This window comes from Meles meles, chromosome 4 (genome assembly GCF_922984935.1).
Source record: "Meles meles chromosome 4, mMelMel3.1 paternal haplotype, whole genome shotgun sequence".
Lineage (NCBI taxonomy): Eukaryota > Metazoa > Chordata > Mammalia > Carnivora > Mustelidae > Meles > Meles meles.
In genome coordinates, this window is record NC_060069.1 from 7253417 (window position 1) to 7277417 (window position 24001).

Consider the following 24001-nt stretch of genomic DNA (forward strand, 5'->3'; position numbering starts at 1 on the left):
CAGCGAGTGCAAACAAGCAGAGACCCGCTCTGTGAATCTCCCTGCGCGTCGGGAGGGGCGCCGCGGCACCCCTCTTCTTGAAGTTTCGGCTCCCCGTCAAGCCCCGTAGCTCCCGTTGGCCCCTCCCGCGCCTCTCGGTTCTCCTCCTGCCTCTCCTGCCCCCAAGCCCTGCCAAGCTCTCCTCGGGTCCGCTCCAGTCGCCAGCCGGTCAGGTCCCCGCTGCGCCCCCCGCCCCACCCCTCCAGTCCTCCGGGCAGGCTCCTGCCTCCCCCCTCCCCGCCCGCCCCAGCCGCGACCTCCCCTCCTCGCGGCCCAACGCCCCCGGCCGCCCGGCAGGCCGAACCTGCTCGCGGGCGGTCACGCCTCCGGGTCCCAGCCGGGCTCCGGGAGCACAGACGACCCCGGGCGTGGAGCGAGGTCACGCGCCGTGGGCCGCCGCGTCACACCTGTCTGAGGGGGCGGCCGCGGCGGGGGCGGGGCGGGGGCTCGCAGCGCCTGGACAGCGGCGGAGAGGAGGGAGGAGGGAGAGCGCGTTTCCTCTTCGGCGACGGCGGCGGCCACTTACAAAACTTCTGGGCGCGCACTCGCTCGCGCAGTCTCCGCGCTGTGAGCCTCCGCCGGCGGCCGCTGCCGCCCTCCCCAGCCACCGCGCGGCAGCCCCGACCCGACGCGCCCGCCCCTGCCCGCCCCGCCGCCCGCCGGGGCCCTGCAGCCGCCGTCCCGCCCCGCCGGGGCCGCCACCATGGGGTTCTGGCCCGAGCCCGGCGCGCGCCAGGGCAGCGACGCCTCTTCGGGCCGAACCCGCCGCTGTTCCCGCTCGGTCTTCGGCAACATCAAGGTGAGCGCAGAACTCGCGGCGGTCGGCGGGCTCACCTCGGGCGGGCGCCGGCAGCGGTGCTGCGGGGCCCGAGGGGGACGCCGAGGCGCCGGGGCTTCCCCTCAGCCCTCCGTGCCGCGGTCAGGGACGCATCCCCGGGGCGGGCGGCGGGTGCCGGACGCCCGCACGGAAGAGCTCGCGCTGGGCGGGTGTGCGCGTGTGTGCGTGTGTCCGTGTCTCCGTGTGTGCGCGCGTGTCTCCGTGCGTGCGTGTGTGTCCGTGTGTGTGCGCGTGTCTCCGTGTGTGCGCGTGTGTCTCCGTGTGTGCGCGTGTGTGTCCGTGTGTGCGCGCGTGTCTCCGTGCGTATGTGTGTGTCCGTGTCTCCGTGTGTGCGCGTGTGTCTCCGTGCGTGTGTGTGTGCGCGTGTCTCCGTGTGTGCGTGTGTCCGTGTGTGTGTGCGCGTGTCCGTGCGTGTGTGCGTGTGTGTGCGTGCGCTCCCACTCCCTCATCGGGGCAAGAAGCGGGACAATGACAGGACCTGCCTGTTGGTTGGACTCCTCTCAGTTGGCAACTGTCCTGCCCTTCCACTGGAACAGAACTCGCGGGGTACTTTTTCCGTCTCCGGCGGGCAATTAACTTCGGGACGGGGTGGTTTGGAGGTGGCGGGACGATGACAGGCTGTGCGGTGCCTCGGAGCTGGAGCTCAGAGCCTAACTCATCCTGGGTGGGCGGTGGAAGGGACGTTCCCCTTCCCTAAAAGCAGCAGTGTCCCCGGCTCTGCTACCTCTCTGCGCCGCTGCCTGCAAAGTTCAGAATTCCCCCCCGGGGGCTTGGCAACCAACGCCGCGTGCTTCCTGGTCTGGAAATGGCCCCAGGGAGGCAGCCGGCCCTCGCAGGTCGTTCGGTAACACGGAGCAGGTGCCTCTCTCCTGGCAAGGTATTGGGAATGGGTGAAGATGGGGTGTAGGTGGCCGAATGGCGAGAACTCTTTGTCCAGCAGGGGGTTGGGGAATGCTTGCACTTCCTCCCTCGCTCCAGGGGGACCTGGAGTAATTGAATCCACACTCAGGCTCTTTGGCTGGTTCTGCCTGGGCAGAAACAACCGCGAAATGCACCTCCTGAGAGGGTAGAAGGGCTGTGTTGAGGACTGCAGAGCCCACATGAAGACTTCCCCACCCCCTACCCCCGCCCCGGGGGTGGGGAGGGAGAGGAATGGTCCTGAGAGGTTCTTTCCAGCAATCATACAGTCAGGTGGGGCTAGGTAAAGCCTAGCAGTGGTGCAGTTAAAGGCAGAATGGGGAGAGGTGTCTCTGTGGACTGATTATTTGAGTGTTCAACAGAAAGGGATCTGGAGGTCACAGATCATAGGTGAATCCCACCTATATACTTACTTATATTGTTAGCAGTGGAGCTGATATCCCCACTCCTGCTTCTGCCCTGTCTCCACACCACAGTAAATAAAGGCTGAGTTGATTCCATGGTTGGGTGTCAATATGACACAGAAATGTTGAGATCGTTTCAGATGATCCTCCAGTTGCCTCACCTTTGGCCAGACCTGGATGAGAACACTGTGTGCAGTTTTGGTCCCACCATTCAAAAGAGACTTGGAGAAGTTTCAGCAGAGAACTGTAGAAAATTTGATGTTTATAAATTAGGGATTGGGAGGAAAGGGTGGGAGCAACAGCTGGGTGGTCCGAAAAGAAAGAGGCCCAGGAGAGAATCAGGGTGGGGGCACCTCTCCCTATTTCACCAACAAGGGGAAGAGGGGTCGCTTGCCCCAGAACAGTTTTCTGACAGTGAAGGTCACCCGCAATGAGACTGATCCATTTAGACCTGCCCTGTGTTCCAAAAATAAGTTTATGGCAGCAGTTCCTTTGAAGATCTGTAAAAATGAGATAATTTTTCATATGTTGATGATTTAACCACACGTGCCTGAGGCCTGGACCCAGGCCAATGGGCCTCTGAAAGGTTCATACCAGTTGAGAGTTTTTCTTAATCCCAAAAATCAGATCAATTTTTATCTCCATTGATCCATTGTAACTCTGAAACCAAAGTTTAGAGAGACTTCAATTAGCTTCTCTTAGTCAACCTGAAATCAGGTACAGTTTGGATATCCCGAGGCAAATCTGGGACCTGGAATTCCATTAGTTAAACTCATGTAAGCCTTTTCTTCCAGAGGGCAGTAATGATTATCTGGGGAATTGCAATTTCCTGGGAGATTCCCTCCTCCCAATGAGAGGTTAGGTGACTACCCTGCACGCCCTCTCACTGGTGGATGGACTGTGTGTGTCTTGTGAACATGTGTGACATAGGGGCTAACAGGGGACACCCAACCAAAGGACCCATCATTTCCTGGGTTCCTCAATGCTGGGGCAGACTAAATGATTGGCTTTGTGACATTCCTGCAAAACCCTACACACCATATGGTTTAGGGGGAAGGGGATGAGGCCAGGAGACGTAGGTCCAAGATGTGGATCCAACCTCTTACTAACACATGGGGGGCATTTCTCACCTTCCCTGGGCAGCAGAGTCATGGGGCATAGTTAATAGTTGAGAGAAACCACAGTTAATATCCAAAATAGATGTAATTGTAGCTAACCCTAATGGAGCTATCTGGATGTAAGAACGTTGGATGGATTCCACCTATGATTAATCCCCATTACAACTTTATCTAGTGGATACTATTACTGCCCCCATAATGGTGAGGAAACCAAGGCGTAGTGAGTGCGGACACACAGCCAGAAAGGGGTGGAGTGTTGAGGAACTAGATATGTGAGACCCCAGGGTCAGACGAACTGCCCTGCACCTGCCCTCAGCACCACACAGCGCTGCTCAGTTTTGGTTGAGCACGTGGGGATCTTGGAGGTATGTTTGTTCTAAGGGGTCAGTGCTTTCTTCAGGCCCTGCTGACGCACACGAATCCCAGCTGTAAGCAGGGGTCGCGGTTCATGGCTACAGGATGGATGTCTCCAGTCAGTAACGGGCTGGTCATACCTTTTCACTCTTCACAACTCTCCCCTAAAGGGCCTGGTGGCTCTCACTTACGGGGTGAGGTTTTTGTACTCTCTCCTGTAAGAGTAAATACAATTGTATTTATTCTGGAGACAGTCTGTATTGCCTCTGGCTACAGGATTCTTAAGAAGTAGACCTCCTCCCTAGTCATTGTCAGAGAGAGCAGTTCAGCCTCCAGAACTCTAAATTAAAAACAGGTTCATTCAGCGATTATGGGGGTGGGGGTGAGGAGGAAGGAGAGAGCTTTTGTGACTACCAGGTCCTGGCAGCCTCAAAGAGATCTGTTTCTTCTTAAAATGAACTTTGAGGGGCCCAACCGAGGTTATCTTACAAAAGGAGTAGACCATTGGTAATTGCTGCCCAAATTTCAGGAACTCCCACACCTCAGGCCCCTGCGTAGGGAAATAGTGTATATCCGGTCAGGGAGGGAGAATCCAGTGGGGATGGAGGGCGGGGGATGCACAGTGGGACAAAAGGGATAGACAGATCTCACAGCATGGCCTGAGTGGCCCAGTGACCACTGACCTGGGAGGGAGGCCCCAACATGAGGGAGAGGTGCTTTATCCTGGCCTGTGTCTATAACTTCCTAAGGCCTCTGACCCCCAAATGTGGGGAGGCAGCTTAGGCTTAGCTTCTTGGGCTTAACCTCTTGGTTTCCAGAGGAAAGTGCTATACGCCACCAACCTGACTGTTTATGCCTGGGGAAAACACTTTCAAGAGAATCCTTGGACCAAAGAGCTCTTTAACTGACCCCATGGATTAGGGTGCCCACTCTTCCTGCCCTGGGGCTGGTGGGTATTTCTCTGATGTTGAGGACACCATTTATTTATCCCCTGGGAGGGTCTAGCTTGCCCTGCTTATATGTGGGGGTATGGGGAGGGAGGGGAGAACAATGGGAACGGGTTGGGTGGGGGTCACAGGTCACTCCGACCCTTTTCTCCTGGGATGATACTCAGGGCCCTACTCCTGGTAAAGAATTGGGACCTATACTGCCACAGAACAAAGGGAAGAGTGATTTATGTCTCACAATATGGACCACTTATCTTACCTCTTTCGGATAATTCTCCTTTGTCTGTGACTTTTTTCCCCCATTCTAGGAGACGAAGATATGATGTTGGGATGTTGGGTTAGGAGCATGGCTTTCCCTCACCTTCTCTTGTTCTGTTTGTGGAATGCAGAGGAACGTAGGTGGTCCCCAATGCAGACCTCATCCCTCCTTGTTCTCCCTCTTCCCACCCCTGCTTGGTTTCCCATCCATGGGTTTAGCCTCCTCCAGCCCTTGCTTCACCCCACCTTCTGCCTGCGGAGGCACTGGCCTGCAGAGAGCTCCAGTTATGCGCCAAAGCCAGAGAGCTGGGCATGATGAAGCTAAGAAGCAGCTTGGGACGCTCCCGGACAGTGGCCCCCATTTTAAATCATAAGTTCATGACCGTGTACTTGGGCATTGCACTCTCAGTATCTGTTAACAAGGACGTAAAGAAGTAGCTATGTGAATTTATACTTGTCTGTACCCACAGGACCAGCACAGTTGGGTTGTCCCCATAGTCCTTGGGGGATCCTTTTGAGGGACCATGGGAAAAAGTTGAGTCCTTAGTACAGACAAAGCCTGATTTATTTTGAATTTTTAAAAAAAAAACTTTTTATTTTGAAATAATCATCTATTCCTAGGAAAAACAGTGCAGAGAGGTGCTATGTACCCTTCACCCAGTTTCTCCCAGGGGCTCTGTCTTAGTTCTGCACTGTAATACCAAAAGCAGGGAATGGACATTGATAGAATGTGTGTGTGTAGTTCCATGCCGTTTTGTCACATGTAGAGATTCGTGGAACCATCACCCTACTGCCTCAAGACACAGAACGAGTTCTGTCGCCACCAAGATCTCTGTTGTGCTGCTCCCCTGTCCTCTTGCCTACCCCCTCCTGCCTGACTACCATCACAACCCCAAATCTGTTCTCCATCACGATCATTTGTCATTTTGAGAATGTTACATAAACGAACCATGCAATATGTAACCATTTGAGACTGGCTATTCTCGTTCAGCCTAATACCCTTGAGATCCGTCCAGGATGTTGCTGATATCAATAGCTTGTTCCCTTTTATTGCGGAGTCGTACTGCATGGTATGGATGTCCTGTGATTTGTCTAACCATTCACCTATTGAGGGACATTTGGATTGTTTCCAGTTTGGGGCTATTACAAGTAAAGCTACTACAGATAATCACGTACAGGTTTTTGGATAGATAAAAACTTTCATTTCTCTGGAATAAATGCCCAAGAGTGCATTTGCTGGGTTGGATGGTAGTTGCATGTTTTGTTTTGTTTTTTTAAAGAAACTGCCAAACTTTTCCCGAAGCGACCATACAGTTTTACATTTGCACTGGCAGTTTAGAAGAGATCCAGTTTCTCTACATCTCTGGCAGCATTTGGTGTTGTCACTACTTTTTACTTTAGCTAGTTCAAATGGGTTTGTAGAACATCTCGGCCTGGTCTTCATTTGCATTTCCCTAATAGTGATGTTGAACATCTTTTCATTTGCTTATTTGCCATGTGTATGTGCTCTTCACTGAAATGTCTGTTCGTAGAGTTTATCCTTTGTCTAATCAGAATTTTTACTATTGCTCTGAGAGTTCCTTATGTATATTAGATACAAGGCCTTTGTTGGGCATGTGGTCTGCAAATATTTTCTCCCAGTCTGTAGCTTATTTTTTTATTCTCTTAACAGGGTCTTTCACAGAAAAAAAAAAAAGTGTTTGGATTCTGATGAAATCTCATTTATTGATTTTTAATTTTCTGGGTCCTGTTTTTGGTGTATGTCTAAGAACTCTTCACCAAACCTAGTTCCTGATAGTTTTCTCCTATGTCTTCTCCTAAAAGTTTTATAATCTTGTATTTAAATCTATGATCCATTTTAAGTTCATTTTTGTGTAGGTGTGAGGTTCACTTTCTTTTTTTTGTATCTGTAGTTATCCAATTGCCCCCTCACCGTTTGTGGAGAAGACTGTCCTTTCTCTACTGAATTGCCTTGGCTCCTTTGTCAAAAGCCTGTTGGCCATGCTTGTGTGGATTTATGCTGGGTTTTCTGTCTGCTTCACTGATGTATATGTGAATCTCTCTACCAGGACCATACTATCTTGATTACTGTAGCTACTCAGCAAGTCTCGATGTCAGGTAGAGGGTTGACTTTAGTCTGCGGTGGTATGTGTTTATCTTATCGTTACCACATTACGTACATAACCCGTTCAGCTTCCCTTCGACGTTGCCTTTTAAGAAGATAGAAGGGCAAATTTGAACCTCACTTTTAGTAACTGGATGGGATCTTATGTATTTCTGTGCTCTGGCTTTTCTTCTGGGCTTAGCTGAATAGTTGTCTTTTCCTTTGAGCTTGATTCGTTAATCTTCGATCCTAAACCTTTTTTATTCTCAACAACAGCCCTACAAGGGCGATTTCAGCATCTCTATTTCACACTTGGGAAATGGAGGCTCATTCAAGGCCACCTGTTCAGCAAATAGCAAGCAGGAAATCTCTCTCAGGGTCAGCTCGCTGCCAAGCCCTCTCCTTCCTGTGGCCACAAAATGCCTCTCAGTTCTGGATTCTCTCATCTGTGAACGTTTGGACCTGAGCTCAGTGATCTCTGAGCTCCTTGCAAGTTCTCAGATTCTCATCTCATGCTGTTAAGTTGGTGACAGAGATGAGACTGGGAGCAGGGCCCAATGGGTCTGAGCTTTTCCGGGAGACCTGCTGTGAAACCTGGCAGAAGCGGAGGGTGCAGACTGGCAGGTCGTCTTTGATCAATGCCCAGCTCTCTCAGTTTGGAGGACCTTGATTCCCTGGGTGTGTCCTCCTATTTGGGATGGATTACATTCGATCAGGGTGGGGAACGAAACCAAGGCAGGGAGTGTCAGGCTGCAATGTGGGGTTGAAGGATGGGTAGATACTCCAGGGAGTAGCCCTCTCCCAGAGCCAGTCCTCCCAGCCTCTTTGCCCTGTTGAACGAGATGCTCAGGAGGTTCAGGGGAAATGCTGGAGGCTCTGGCGTGGCTGGGGCGAGGAGAACCAGCCTGGGACACTAACCCTAAATAAACCAGGGACAATCAGTCTGGTCACCATTGGTGCTGGCTCCCCACAGGGCTGCCCCCCTGCCCCCCAGAAAGTAGGCACACTAACCCTTTAGTAGAAATTTAGTGTGCACCTAAATCCTGTAGAAATCTGGGAGTTCTGGTAACAAGTTTCATCAAACATCAGTAATACCTATTTATGTTCTGAAGAATGTTTCATCTAACACCCCTGGGAGATGCTGGCCTAGAACACAGAAGGTCTCAGTTGAAATGCAGATGTCATTAGGGAGGGCTGCAGTAAGCCAGGGTTTGTCCAGCTATCCCACCGAGATGCCCTGAATTCTAGGAGAGAGTGAACAGGTTTCCACATGGGGTAGACAAGAGGAGGAGTGGATGAGCCAAGAGTATTGCATTTCTGGGATATGTTTTATCTTAAAATCAAGTGAATTTTATGTTTTCTTCCATAGTATAGCTATATGTTTCCAAATATGTTGTACTTCCCCCCAAACCCTGGAGTAACATTGATGCTCTAGGAAGCTATGCTGTGTCTAGCTCGTGTCTCCCAAATGTGTCTCCCAGGTAGAACGTACCAAGTTTGGGAAACACGACACAGGGAGACCTCAAGTCAGAACTAGTTTATCCAGTTAGTTCACTCAGCCAGCTTGTGAAGCGAAGAGGGAACCGTACCTAGATAGTTTAAGTGGGACAGCTATGGGGTGTGGATGTCAGCCGTTTCCTGGGCTGATCCCTGTGGGACAGCCAGGAGATGAGCTGGCTAGAGAATGTACTGAGGTCTCTGTGGGCTTGGAGGAAAAGGAGAGTAGCAGAAGGGAAGGGCAGGGAGAGGACAGTAGGTTTCCTGAGTCACCCTTACCCTGCATAATGGGCTGCTAATAAGTTTGCAGGATAGGATTTTTTGGGAAAGATTTTACTTATTTATTTGAGAGAGAGAACATGTGCAAGAGAGAAAGAGAGAACATGAGCAGAGGGAAGAGGTAGAGGGAGAGGGAGAAACAGGTTGCCCACTGAGCAGGGAGCTGATGTGGGATTCGATCCCAGGACCTGAGCCAAAGGCAACCGCTTAACCCACTGAGCCACCCAGGTGCCCAGGATGGGATTAGACTGCCCGCTGTCTCAGTCCCTTTCACATCCTTCCTGCCTTGTGCCTCAGGCCCCTTTGAAAGCTTCCTGCTTTGTCTTTGATTCTCAGCGCATTTGAGGGAAGTGGTGGGAGATGAGAATTGGCGCGGGAGCTTGGGGCTCACTCCCACAGGGGCCTCTCCTGAGCGTCCCCAACGTGAGGCTCTGTACCAGCTATTACTGTTTGCGCTTGGCTGCCTAAGAGGCTCCCAAGCTTTCAAGAAGCAAGAGTCGTAAATTGCCTTCCTCTCAACACGACCACCAGCCTCGTTTTGCCCAGGACTAAGGCAGTTTCTGGGACACAGGACTTTCAGTTTTAAAACTGGAAGAGTTCTGGACAGGTTGGGACAAGTTGGTCCCCCTACTGCCTCCCTCGCTGTGACATTGTACAAGAATGGACTTCCACCTTGACTGTGGGGCAGAGGGGCTACCGATGGAGGGTCAGGGATGGTGCTCGGTGATGGAAATAAGCCTCCAGGATCTATGGCAGGAGGAGATTGTAGTCTTCCAGAGAGAAGACGAGCAGGAACCAGGACACTGTTGGTGGGGCTCATGGAGCAGCAGCCCCGTATTCCTTCTTATTTGTATGCAGGTATCCCCCTGCCCGGTCCTGTCTTCCTTGCTTCTCATGATATGTAGCATTTTTAACATCTCATACAAGTGATGATAAAACTGACCTTGGAAAGACAGTGCTTCTTGGCTTATTGAATGTCAAAATTGAACATGATAAGAAAGACCATTTGCTTAAAGGCACAGGAATCCTCCTGACAATGTCCTTACCTCTGTTGGCATAGCCCTAGTAATGAGGAACCCCTCCCAAGGCAAGTCCAGGAACTAGTAACACCACAGGTTTAAAGTTTTTCCTATGATGAGCTGAAATCATCTCCTGCCCTTCCATGCACGTCCCCAGAGGAAAGTGAACAGAACCCTCTCTGCCTGGTTGCTCTCCTACATACTTCCAGTAAAAAGCAGTCTCCCTTCTCTCCTAAGTTTCTCTAACTGGGGAGTTGCTTGGCAGGGTTGAAATGGAAAGCCAGGTGTCCTGGGCTACCTTCCTCTGGGTCAGAGCTGAACCAGCTCTGAATTTAGGCATTGCTAAAGGATATCTGTGATCCCCAAATCTTTTTGTCCCTGACCACAAAGGTTTTCTTGTGGGTCCTAGTCACTGCGAGGAGTTTGGTTTACCATTCATGAAGGAGCCTCCAGCTTTGTGGCAGCTGGTGGGCCCTGAGTTTTCTGGAACCAGCAGAGACCTTCCCATGATGGGGACCTCTGCCCCCACAGACCCTGCAAATTTGTTATACCTTCATGAGTTGCGAGGCCTGTCCCAACCCATTCGTCACACTCTTCCTCCTTACCCCCATCTTCCTCTGTTCTTACCTCCCGATCTCACTCCCCCCTGACTCTGCAGACCTTCATGGAGTGTCCGTGCCAAGCCGGGAAGAGCCCTGGATAAATCATTGTTTATCCTCTGGCCTCCAACTAGATGACATCTCTCAGGAGGAAGTAGAAGAGAGGCTCACAGGGGACTCTGTCCTGACTTTATCACCAGAGTGCCCAGCAGGGACCCTCACAGAGGGATCTGGCCCGATGCCAGCAGGAACATTCCTGTGGCATGTACTCCAGGAATACACCACACACAACCCTCCCCTCCCAAAATGGCAGGGCCAAATTATTACAGAACCAGCCTTGTCTTTTGGGTCATCCCCACCCCGGATCTTGTTACCGACTTGGTAAGTGAGCCTACAGGGCCTTGTGTTTGTCCATTTCATTTCACATTGCCCTTGATGTCAGGAGGCTGCCTTCCTAGGTTCACTGCAGCCTGGGGCTTCTTCTTCATACTCAGTATCCCAGGAAAGCACAGTCCTACTGAATCAACATGTAAATTTAACATGTAGGCACGTAAAACTCACAAGGAGTGGGGACAAGCCTGTTTTGGTTGCCTGAAAATTACAAATATTCCCTCCTTCAGCAACACATTCTTATTAGTAACAATTATGATATGATCTTCTGAGCTATCATCACAAAGATGGATACATTTTATTAGGGCACATATGTATGGGAAAATATATGGGGCATATGGATATTTAATCGTGAAAGCAAATGCATTTGGGGGAACATATTATGTGCCAATTAGTGAAATAATAAGCGGACCTTTCAGAAATGCTATTTGACTCAATCCTACCTCCCATGCTCCAAGATGCATATTATCCTCATTTCATAGTGGACAAAACTGTTAGGCAACTCATGGGAACTGCCACATTTCACGGTGACAAAGCTGGTATTTGGGGACTCTGTCTTATGACTCTTCCCTCTACGGCAGCTTCCTGCATCCCACCCAAATCCCAACCAGCCGGGGCGCCTGGCTGGCTCAGTCAGTTAAGCTCCTGCCTTCAGCTCAGGTCATGATCCCGGGGCCCGGGGATGGAGCCCCATCTCCCTCTGCCCCTCCCTCGCAGCACTCCCCTGCTCATGGGTGCTATTGCGCTCTCTCAGATCAATAAATAAACAAACAAATAAATAAAATCCCAGCCAGCTGAGCCAGAGCTTCGCTACCTCAGTCCTTCATACCAACAGACATAAGCGGGGCTACTTATTTATATTTATTACTTTATTTTCCCAAGCCAACTTTGACAATAGTGGCCCTGAAAGTCTTCGTTCCTCAACTTTCCTCTTTCCCCTCCCCTGTGCTCGTCAGGCTAGACAGATACTGCAGCTGCACAGCACACAGGCTTTTGGGCCAGGGACAAGCCAGAAGGTGGCTGAGAAGCCCTTCCTAAAGAATAAATGGAAACCCAGTCAGCAGAACAACATTTTGTTGTTCACAGCAGAACAATGTGTGATGTGAGTCACACATGCTCAGACGCTTATAATGAGGGAATGACTTGTATGTCTAGCAACTGGAGAGTCAGATACACCCAGGGACATCCATCTATGGAATATTTACAATTTTTTAAAAGTCTTCTTGAGAATAGTTTAAACTTGGGGGGAAGAGTTCATTCTATGATCTGAAGCAGAGAGGCTGCAGGATAGGCAACCACTGGCAGAGATGATCCAAATTTTTAAGTCACAAGAAGACTTGAAGAGGGTACCCCTAAACGGATAGTTCTCTGTGTGAGAAGTCTACAAGTGGTTTTGTTTTCCTTCTTTGTGCCTGTCTGTGTTTTCCATTTTCCTGTGGTAAACGTCCTGTACTTATAATTAGAAAAAAGCCCTAAAGCCTGTGGTGACACCCACAACCCCCTTTGGCGGATACAGCGAGACAGTTGTTGTGGGATATGAAATACCAGAGAAGACGAGAGGTGTCTGGTCTCCCGTACCTCAGGAGGGAGCAAAGGTGAAGCCAGGATGGCCAGCAGGGCTGTGGGCTCCTCTAGAAGGACCGTTCCTGCAGTTCCCACCGCTGTTCCCACGCATTATTACATTTGTTATTGTGTTTGAGTCTTACGTCTCTTCAGAGTTGGAGGTAAAGTCAGAAAACAGTACTTTACTTCTCTTTCTTTAAGACTTTTTTTTATTTGAGAGAGAGAGCCTGAGCGAGGTGAAGGGCAGAGGGAGAGGGAAATGCAGACTCCCTGTTGAGCAAGGGAGCCTGGGCTGGATCCCAGGACCCCGGGATCATGACCTGAGCAGAAGGCAGTTAACTGACTGAGCCAGCCAGGCGCCACAACAATACTTTAATTCTGAAAGAAAAGCAAAACTATGGAACATTTTCTTCTCCGGGAAGATGTGAGAGGCATTTCTCTACTTCCGTCTGTGCTCTCCTGGTGCCCACTCCAAGGGGCTGGCTCAGAGTTTGGGAATCCAGCCCTAAAGTTGGCCACGCATCTTAGGGAAGTGAGTGTATCTGATGGGCTCCATGCCATGAAGGAAGAGTGGGCCTGAGGGAGAGGCAGAGAGGATAGAGGCTGGGACAGGAACTGCCAAGCGCTGCCTGGGATCTGGTCCTGAGCCTGGACTTTTATATCTGGGATGATGCAGGGACATCCTGGGTGGGTTTTCTCCCCGTCCGTTGGTGAGCGGTGATTAACACCCCCTGCTGTATGATAGCACTTTACAAGTGTTGTATTCAGCAGGGCTTTCAAAACTCCGAGGCCAGGAATGGTGTCAGGAAGGCTGCCTGAGATGCATTCATTTTGTTCATTCATTCATGCAACATGTTATCATTGATCACCTACCGTCAACCATCGAGGATACAACGATGAACAAACTGTGCCCTCTCAAGAGATATATAAACAGTGGGCAGATGCACAAATAAACCTAGTTACAAAGTGTATCAAATAAGAGAGAAAAGAACTGGGTTCTATGAAGGAGAAGAGGCTAGTGACAGAACTGGATTCTGCTTAATCCATTTGGGGCCATGGGCTCTGAATTCTAAAGTCACCTTCATGCTTCGGATGTATAACCTCTGCTTGGGGAGCACAGCTGTATATCAGACAAGGTACCTATCTTTCAAGGCTGTGGTTAGTTAGGATAAGATGGATCATAAAGAAGATCATAAAGAACTATAGTGAATTATAACTATGCCTCCCATCAATATGACAGGTTCACATTATGTGGGACTTTATACTATAAATGCTTCATAAAATAGAACACCACCAAATATTTAAAAATGGAGCCAAGTTTGCAAGAAAGTGAAATTTTCAAGGTTCAGGAAATGAAAAATGAGTTGAAACCAAAACAGTGAGTGTACCAACTGACCCTGCAGCAAGGATGGAGGGGAGAAGTGTGTGTGGTATGACTAGACCAGTAAAGAAACCCTAAAAAAAACCTCCTTTTTAAAAAAAAGATTTTATTTATTTATTTGACAGAGAGAGATACTACAAGCAGGTGGAGTATTTGTCCAGAATGGTAGAATGTGACATGCTTGCAATGTCTAAAACTGACTAGAGACGAATATCTAGACCATACAGGATCTCCTAACAAGAGAAAGAAAAGAACCACAATAGAAAAGTGTGCAAGGATTTGGGCAAATGGCCTGGAGTGCCAGGCAGAGAGAGAGAAGAGGAAGCAGGCTCCCCGCTGAGCAGAGAGCCCTGGGACCATGACCCGAGCCAAAGGCAGAGGCTTTAACCCACTGAGCCAACCAGGCGCCCCCCTAAAGAAACTCCTAATGGTGAGTAGGTGTTAGTAATCACACAGATGGCAAAGAAAACATGCGGAGTTGGCCCTTGGACTGATGCATAAAGCTGGGCCATTGGTGAGAAGGGAGCTAATAAAACTGCCCACCTCCCTAGGGACTGCAAAGAGGCTTATCTCTAACAGGACCTCTGGGTGAAATAATTTCTCTAAGAAATCATAACCCCAAGTCTATGCCACATAGAATTGAAAACAGAATTTATACTATCCACAGGGTATGGGGATCTCTAAGCAAATAAAGTAGCATAAAAATTGTTTTGGGGCTGATGATAACTCTTTGCCATCTGGCAGGCTCAAGAGTGAAACCAATCTGGAATTATGTTTCTGTAATCCAGACCAACCAGAATCCCTAGGAGAAGACAATGCCCTTGGAAGAAGAGCTTACAACAAAAATTTACACAAGGAAATGATCCACCATAAGCAACAGACATATCAATGAGGAAAATTAGCACCTCAAGATTTTGAGATAATGAAACATTCTGAAAGAGACCATAAAACCATATTAAAAATTTTGAAAGGGGTGTAAGAAGAAATAGAAAGTACCAAATAAACACTATGAAAAAGGAATGGGCAGTTTTGAGAAACACATGGGAATTCTAGAAATGAAAAACACAGATATAAAAAGTAAAAATTCAGTGAATGGTTAAATAACTGATTAGATAATTTCCCAATTTCAAACTGTCAACTTAATCACATCTGCACTTAATGATATTTTATAAGTGATATTTTATAAGAGGATTGAAGAAGTCACCCTGAATCAGCCACAGAGGAATAAAGAAGTGGAAACTGTGAACAATAGTTTAAGAGGTACGAAAACTTAAGGATGAAGTCCAATAGAAGTCTGAAACAAGTACCAAAGAAGAGAGTAGAGTGAGTGAGTGACAGACAGTATTGACGAAGTGACAGAGAATTTTCAGAATTGAGAAAACATTCTGTAGTGTAGTACTGTAGTACTGCAGTGTAAAAAAGCACAGTAAATTTACAGTAAGCACGCGTCTACGGAGTACACTGAAATTGAGGAACAGTAAAGACAGGAAAGTTTTATGAGCTTTAGGGTGAAATTGCAGTTTACTTACAAGAACCAGTAATTAGACTGACACCAGTCTTCTCAAAGAAAATTATAATAGACACTAGAAAATAACAATCATTTTCAGAATGCTAAGAAAATTACCACCAAATTCAAATTTTAGAACTAAAAAATAATTCAAGAAGACAAATTAGAGATTTTTCAAACAGAAACAGAGTTTACTAATCATGAGTCCTCGCTAAAATAAGGAAGGGCAAAATTCACAAAGCAAAAAATAAAACAGAAGAAAAGGATAGGAAGCAAAAAGTGGTAGCAATTAATTGTAGGTAGACAAAATAATAAAGATTTATGGAGGGCAGAAAAGATGGGAGAAGGATAATACACACCATTCATATGAAAAATTAGAAGGGAAAATTGAAGTTAAGTCTTAAGTCCTTGGCTTGTTTGGGAGGAGAGTGGAAAATTTATTTAACTTTAGTCTTTGTTAAGTCAGTTACGTATGTTAAAATGTTTGGGTAATCATGAACAGAAAAGACACTGAATGTATACCTTCCAAAGCAGAAAAGAGTAAAAAGTTGAAATGTAATCAAACCAATAGAAGGCTGGAAAAGAGAATGAAAGTCCAAAAATAAAAATAAATAAAAATAAAACAAAAAAAATCATGGAAATAGGAGCACAATTAAACGAAGTAGATATAAATCTAGATATGTCAGAAATTACAACACATGAAAACAGACCATCCTTACCATTTCAGAGCTAGAGATCTCAGACCAGATTGATACAGAAACAGAAACAGGGAAAGAGGCAGAGAGGGAGAGAGAGGTGGCAGGGAGGGAGAGAGAATCTAGTTACATGCTCTGACAGAGACAGAGAGGGAGAGACAGGGAGAGGAAGGGAGAGAGAGAAAGGGAGGGAGGGAGGGAGAGAGAATCTAGTTACATGCTCTTTCAAAGAAAAAGTTGCAAAATACATCAGAAGAATGTCAACTAAAGAAAAGAGTTTTTTTAGGCAAGAAGAATGGCAGAATGTGACTTGCTTGCAGTGTCTAAAACTGACTAGAGACGAATATCTAGACCATCCAGGATCTCCTAACAAGAGAAAGAAAAGAACCACAGTAGAAAAGTGTGCAAGGATTTGGGCAGATGGTCTGGAGTGCCAGCTGGGCTCTGTCTGCCCTCTGTACTTTTCTCTGAATGTCACTGCCAATATCTAACACGGTAAACCTGTCTTCTTCATGGCTGAGTCATGCTCAGCAAGCAGCTTACCTACTGCCCTTCATTTAGTTCCACCTTGAAAGAATCCCAGGGCAGGACTCTGATTGGCTCTGCTGGGTCGTGCTCCCCTCCCTGAGGCAGGGCAGGGTGACTCTGATTAGCTTTGCCGGGTCGTGCGCCCCTACCTGAGGCAAGGCAGGATCCTCTGACAGGGGCCTCCTCTTGGAACCCTGTGGCTGAATAGGGGCCCTTCTCTAGAACAAGGAGGAGGGCAGTGCTGGTCTCAGAAGGAGGGCTGAGCAGACCAGAAAATGAAGACTTCCTGTTGGGAGGAAGAGAACACACCTCTAGGAGACATTGCTGAGGGGAAAGATGTAGCCTGAATGGAGGAAGGCGTCGCTACTGGGGAAGAAGGGAAGGGTCCTGGACAAATCAGTGTTTGTATTAGTTTTTTGCTCCCGTTGGAACAAATCACCATCAAACTTAGTGACTTAAAGCAACACAAATTTACTATCTCACGGTTCTGGAGGACAAAGACCTACAATCAAGGTGTTGGTAGGTCTGTGGTCTTTCTGGAAGTTTTGGTGGAGAATCTGTTTCCTTGCCTTTCCTAGCTTCTGGAGACCGCCTACTTCTTTGACTTGTGGAAAAAATTCCTTCCCCCTCAGAGTCAGTGGCTGAGCCCCTTGAAGTCTCTCTCCCTCTCACCTTTGTTTCTGACTCTGACTCTCCTGCTTCCCTCTTATAAGATCTTGTGATTACCTTGGGTCCACCCAGATAACCCAGAATATTCTCCTATTCTGAAAAACGTAATCACTTCTGCTAAGTCCTTTTTGCCATGTAAAGCAACATATTTGCCGGGGACTGAGACTCTGGGGAGGTCATTGTTTTGTCTGTCTCAGGGTCTGATCAAACCAGAGTCAATAGAAGATACACATACATGTATGTATATGTATATGTATTTCAAGGAATTGATTTATACAATTGTGGCGACTGGATAATCGAGTCAAAAATTCATAGGGCATACAGTCATGAAAAGATGAGCACAGAAATTGAGCCAAAACTCCTATTCAGGGGAATCTAGCTTTTTCATTCCCTCCTTCCCTCCCTGTGTCCCTCTCTCCCTTCCTCCTTCCTTCTCTCCCTTCCTCCTTCCCTCTCTCCCTCCCTTCCTCCTTCCTTCCCTCCCTCCCTCTCTCCCTCTCTCCTTCCTTCCTTTCTTCCCTCCCTCTCTTTCTCCCTCCCTTCTTCATTCCCTCCCTCCATCCCTCATTCTTTTCCTCCCTTTCTTCCTTCCTCCCCACCTCCCTCCTTTCCTTTCTCTCCCTCCCACACCTGCTTGTAAGGCCTTCTGATTACTTGAGTCAGGTTTGCCCCGATTATTTAGGATAATCTCTTACTTAACATCAACTTGTTACGTATTGTAGTGATATCTGCAGATTTCCTCCACAGCACCACCCACGTTTCTTTGACTGAATACTGGGGACTGTAGCCTAGCCAAACTGACACATCAAAAACATTGTCACAGGGTCAAAGGGCAGTGACATTCAGAACCTGCACGTGACAGAATGTGGCAGCAGCAGGCAGAGGGCTCCAGGAGAGGTGAGCACCATTGGGCAATAGACAAACCCCCCAAAAAGGGCTGCAGGGGCCAGAGGGGCTTTGCTGAAGTCACTGAGGGGAGGAAGGCACGTTTTGGGGTGAGTGGCTGCAAGGAAGCCTAGAATGGGGCATTCCATCCACTTCTCCCATGACTGGCATCTCCTTCCGTCCTCCGCACAGATCAGATGCCCAGCATATCGCCCATGCCTAGATGCCCCTTCCTTATGTTGCTTATCAGTATTTGTCCCGTGATGTGCTGTGGCGGTCACAGGCCTCTGGGCTGCAGACGTGAGTGGATAGCGGTGCTGGGAAGGTGAGTGAGCTCATGTCTGCTGCTCCTAGGGCTGCAGCTGGTAGGCGTCAAGTATTTGCTTAGCTAATCTTTTCCCGTCTAAGGATGCTTACTGATGATTTCATTCATGAGTCTTAAACCTGCAGGTAGAAATCCCAGCCAAAACAAACCAGGTGTGGATGATGAAACCACATTGCCGTGCACTTGCCTTCAACACCTCTAGGTAAGGCAGCGTGGGATAGTCAAGGGAATTGGGAGGTGGACGGAAGTACACAGCCAGGGCCAGTGTGCCGGCCTCCACCAGTAGCGCAGCCGGACCCACGTGAGGGGACCGCATGTCCACATGGCCAGGTGGCCAAGGGAAGTGCCGAGAAATCATGAGATTGCCTCAGTTTCACCCCTCCCCCCTTTTTTGGTAATGGATTTGCAACAGAGATTGGGCCTTGTCTCCGGGAAAGAAATGTCTGGAAAGAAAGATTTGCGTTAAAGCTCAGGTGGATCTACTCAAGTCTGAGGTGGCAGTTCCCTAAGTGTGGTCCCTGCACCAGCAACATCAGCATCCCATGGGACCTTGTTCTAAATGCAGATTCCTGGGCCCTATCCCAGAGCTTCTGAACCTAAAACTGGAGGTGGGGCCCAGCAGGCTGTTTCAACAAGCCTTCTGTGTAATTCTGATGCACCCTGAAATTCTAGAACCTCTACTCTGAGGCAAGGCACATATCAGGACACTGATTCCCATGCAGAGGTCACTGGGCTGTCTGTGATATCCTTGTCCCCAAGATTTCCGTAAAGCTAATGATGGGAAGTAGTCAGTTAAACTGAAATGGTTTCCAGGGAGTGTCTCTAATGTGGAGCCATAGTGGTTGGGAGGAACTTGGGCAGCTTCCTGCTGCGTGTAGCCAGGGTCAAAGTCAAGGGCTATGCACGTCAGACCCTGAGACCAGCCCCTGGGCCAGGCAAGAGGAGGTGGGGAGGGTGCAGAGCACAGAGGCTCTCAGCCTGCAGGAGCGTGGCCGGCCACATGCTGAATTCAGAGACTCTCCAGAGGTGCTCTGGGCCCACAGACTTGCCGTGTGCTAGGCTGAGTTCCATTTCCAATCTTTTTTACCCCAGGTAGTTTGGGGATGGCAAATGTTCTTAGGTCAGGGGTGTTCGAACTAATGATATTTATAGGTTAAAATTAAATACTATAGGTAAACAGAGAATTTGAGAAATTGGCTTGCTTTTCCCCCCTGCTCCCACTCCTTCCCACATTTCCTGTGTTTAGATGGGATATGTCGCAGTGCACAGGAGACCTTGACATGAGCGAGCCCTCCCAGCAGCGGAGGAGATCACTGCAGCTTTGTCTCCTTGTCAGTTCCTGGGGTCCTGGGCAGTGGATGTGGGAGGGAGTACCAGAGGGTGTGGGTAGAGGGAAGGATGTTCTGGTTGCTTTTATCTAAACACAGCTTTCCGATGGGAAAGAGGCTAGCATGCCTTCTTGACTTCCTGCCTTGACCTCTCATGTAACAGTTTCCTTTCCTCTCAGACACCAGCCTAAGACCTGAGGAAGGTTTCCAAGGGAGACTTTGGGCATTTTCTGCAGTGCTGACTAAAGCCCTCCCTACTCTCTGCCCAAAGACTGGTTCCCACCCAGTTCCTTCTGCCTTTCCCTCTGCAGGCCCACCAGTGTTTCTCCCTCTTCGCCCTCCTTGCTGAGCTGAGGAGTGGAACTGGGAGGAAGGCAGACAGAGGGGAGGGGAGAAGAGCACCTTAGGTGACACACAGGAAAGTCGAAGAGGCGAGGTCACAGGAGTAGCCATCTGTCTGCAAAAGTCTAGAAATGCGTTGAAGGAATGGAGAGAGTAGACCTAGACTAGATGGCCTGGGCCTTGTGCTGTTGGGGATGGAGGACCACCTGCATCCTGGTGCAGACTTTGGTGGTAGAGCTGCCCGCCCCTGGAGACTAGACAAAAGACTCAACTTGGACCGAATCACGTATGTTATTAGCAACCATTCTGCTCCAGATCCTTCATCTTTCAAGTTAGACTTCTGTGTCCCAGACAGCCATGCGGCCTCCTGGTTCTCCTGCAAATCTAGCAAGTGAAATTCTGTTTGGCGGTGTTCCTCGGGGCTCCATTTCAGGCAGACTCTGCATGTCAAGATGGTAACTTATAGTTCTGTGGATTCTAACAAGGCATAGAGCTCTTCTGGCCTTGGGGAATATGAGCAAAAGGTGGAAGAGATAATGGGACACGACATCTTCCCATAGCTGTAGTCTTGCTCAAGGAATATAGTGTCAACATTGCATAAAGCCCAAGGGGGGGATTTATTTCAAAACCCTACATGTAGCTACTAAGTTTCCATTTTATTTTAGAGGTTAGTCCTTGAATTCCATATGGTCCAAAGGATCTTTTCCTTTCTCCTTGGGTGTGAGGTTGAATAGTTGTCACCACTCACCCTGATTCCATTGTATTTTGAGTTCCTTCCTTCCCTTTCCTTGGCTGCTCACCGCCCCCCACCCCACCTCCACTTCATCATCCAGTCACGGCCTCCCCTGGAGCTCATCTCTCATGCTGGCATCCACTGGTCCACAGCCACCCCCGGACGGGAGGCTTCTTCTACCTCTTCCAAGACCTTGCATGAGCCTACCTGCCTCTCCTCTTCCTTCTCTCTCCTCTCTTCCTCCCTTTGTTACTGGTTAAACCTTTCTAGAACTGGTTGACAAGCATCATCACTGCCCGCAAGTATTCAGTGATGGCCCAAGAGAGAGAAAATTCTATGGCTCTCCTTAAGCACCATCCTGTTTCCTAACTTGCTCTTCTCTTCTCACCTAACCAGAACTTTCTCAGGCTAACCATATTATTTCCTGACCCCTAATCCTGTCATGCTTGCATTTTTCCACTCCTCATCTTGTCTTCTGGGCAAGGATGACCGCTTTGTTCCTCTCTACATTCTGACATTCTCCTCATCCTCAAAACCCAGCTCTGACCTCATTTTCTCCAGGGACCTCTCCCTCACGGTCTCAAATTCAGAGCGCCTCTGGCACCATTACGTGTATGGCCACTCCAGCACCTTCCATATCCTCTTACAAGCAGATACTACTATTGTGTACATATCCCTCATCTTCTTAACAAATGGGAGCCCCAGGAGGGGTCTGGCCCTGCTTGGCCCTTGGTTTCCTACGGAATATGTTTGGCCCATGATGGTATTCAATACATATCTGCTTATCACATTATTTTTTATGTTCCTCCTGGGCAAAATGAGCAAATAATGTCCCCTCCAACTAGACACTCACACACGCACACACTCACAGCCCCAATCAAATCTATGGGAGCTGGCAGTCCGAAGGAATCATAAACTCTGTCTGCACCTTTGCCAGAGGGAGGCGCTGTTTCAGTCATCATAGGGAGAGCCCACATGCAGTGAAGGGTAAGTCTTGACTTGTGTGTGTTTTGAACTAAGTGAGATCTTTAGGAGTTGACCGCCCCTCCCAATATAACCACGACTGCCCTGAAATCACACGGGTGATGGCATTAAAGTGATGCGCAAACAGAGCTTGACAGGGAAATCAGAGCTAGACCGACAAGGAGTCAAGGGAGGGCAGGGTGCGTGAGAGAGTTCTAGGCAGAGAGCAGCATGAGCAGGAGGCAGAACCCACATGCTGAGAGGTGTGTTTAAGCAATAGACACAAGTGCCTCCCAGAGCCAGCCATGCAAAGGAAGGAGGCCTCCTACAGGTGTGCATGCTGGCAGGCACAGGTTTGCAGTGAGTCAGGAAAAAGAATAGTCTGGAAGAGCAAGTCAATCTGGAGCTGTATCCTCTATAGTTCTAGAAAAAAATGGTGAGTAGAATCTGTTCTCTGGCCTGTGGCAGGATGCTTGAAGATGGACTGATCCTGGTGAGGATTTGTCATCAGCCAGGAAGACAGGGCATTCTGTGCAACAGCTCTGAAAGGTAGAAAGGAAAAGAGTTTCAGCTGGAGGAAAGAAGGAGCACACCACACCCCCATTTTGTATGGGCTTCCTATAACTATTGGCTCACATGCAACAGATTTCTGCATATTTGGGGAACATTCTCAGGGACCTCCAGCTGTGGATAGAAGGCAGAGGAACCTGAGAATGAGTAAAGAGACACCCAGTGTTGGGGAGAGGAGCCTAAAGGCAAGACAGATCAAGGATGGGAACAAGGGTGAGGCAGGAAATGGGTGCCCAGCACAGGAGACCTTGGCTATTACTGTGTTTGCCCACAGTGGACAATAAGTGACTAATAGAGGAATTAAGGAAATAGCTGGGTGAACTTGGAGGGACTTAACAATTGAAAAATAAAGCAACCTGCTTCCTCAGTCACCTGGAAAGTCAGTGAGAGCACCCCCCTGGAGCTGGAGGAGAGGTGGTGCACCCACCTGGCCCAGCGGAGGTGAAACAGGTTTCTGCGAGGGTCAGCTGAGGATAGCTGGACCAGAGGGACAGGATTCTGTCACTGAATGAGGAGATGAAGACCAAGGGGGTCACAGCTTCTAGTGACTGGCAGAAGTCCTTAGTATTCCTTGGCTTGTAGACACATCAGTCATTCTCTGCCTCCATTGTCTTGTGTGTCTCGGTATCCAAATTTCTTCTCATAAGGACATCAGTCGTTGGCGGGGGGCCCGCCCGATTCCAGTATGACCTCACCTTAACTTGCTTACATCTGCAGAGAGCCCATTTCCAAATAATGTTACATTCACGGGTACCAGGAGTCAGGGCTTTGACCCTAATCTAATCCAAGGATAGAGTTAAACCCGTCATCCCCAGCAAGGAGGCTGAGCCCAGCGTAGGTGGTAGAGAGTGTCCCGAGTACTTTGCTGTGAGTTTCAGAGGCAGAGGGAGTTGGGTGTAGAGACACATGAGATCAGTCATGAGGATCATAACAAAGAGTGTTAGGGGACTGAACTGTAGGTGGTATAACCCTTTGGGTCCATATCTTTAATATTTTGACTCTCATGGGTCAGTGTGGGGAAAGGAGACTACCAGGGAGCACGCCCCTCTTGTGATCTACAGGAGGTCGGGTGGCAGATTCTGGAATCATGATCATAGCTTAGCATTTTGGGAAGACATTTTATTCCCTTGAAGTATCAGAGGGGGTAGAGAAATTCGAGTGTGGGACAAAGCCCTTTCCTCCTGCCATCCTTCCACCTGCCACCAGGAGAACAGAGGGAGGGAATAACTACAGAAATGTGGTTTCCCTACGTGGGAGCAATCACTTCACTCTGTTGCAGGTTGGGTTTTCCTTTGAATGTCTTGGCTACCAAGGGCCTGCTCCACCTGGGGCCAAGGTTTTAGGGGGCTGCCTCTCTTCCAGAGTGACAGGATCTTGGAAGGGTGTGGGCCTCTGGGAGAACAGCCTGGGGCTGTGAATCCTGGGTCCCTGAGCATGCAGGGGAATGCCAAGACAATCGGAACGGTGTGACACGTTCCCATGTGGGAAAGCATGTCTCTGCCACTGACAAGCCTGTTGCAGGGGAGTCCCCACCTGTGTGCGTGCACGTGATGGGCGTGGCGGGCTGAGTGTGCCCATCTGGTGCATGTGTGTGCCTGCGTGCCCCATTGTGTCTGTGCTGGAGCCTCTGGGGGCACCCTGACACTAGAGAGGCAGGACAGAGAGTGCTGATGTACCAGGAGCGGCGCCCAGCGAAGTGTCTGGGTCTGCACCCATGGGCAGCCACACACACATGTCTGTGCCTTGGC

The 24001-nt window shown here is 49.1% G+C and overlaps 1 protein-coding gene across 1 annotated transcript in view; it reads left to right on the forward strand.

Annotated features, from left to right (window-relative positions):
- Positions 1-468: 468 nt before the first annotated feature.
- The window catches only part of SLCO2A1 (solute carrier organic anion transporter family member 2A1), an 81025-nt gene continuing 57492 nt past the window's right edge, over positions 469-24001 (forward strand). The window contains exon 1 of the mRNA XM_046002980.1: positions 469-838. Coding sequence (XP_045858936.1) covers positions 743-838 — 96 coding nt within the window. The 5' untranslated portion in view covers positions 469-742. The remainder of the gene's footprint in view (positions 839-24001) is intronic.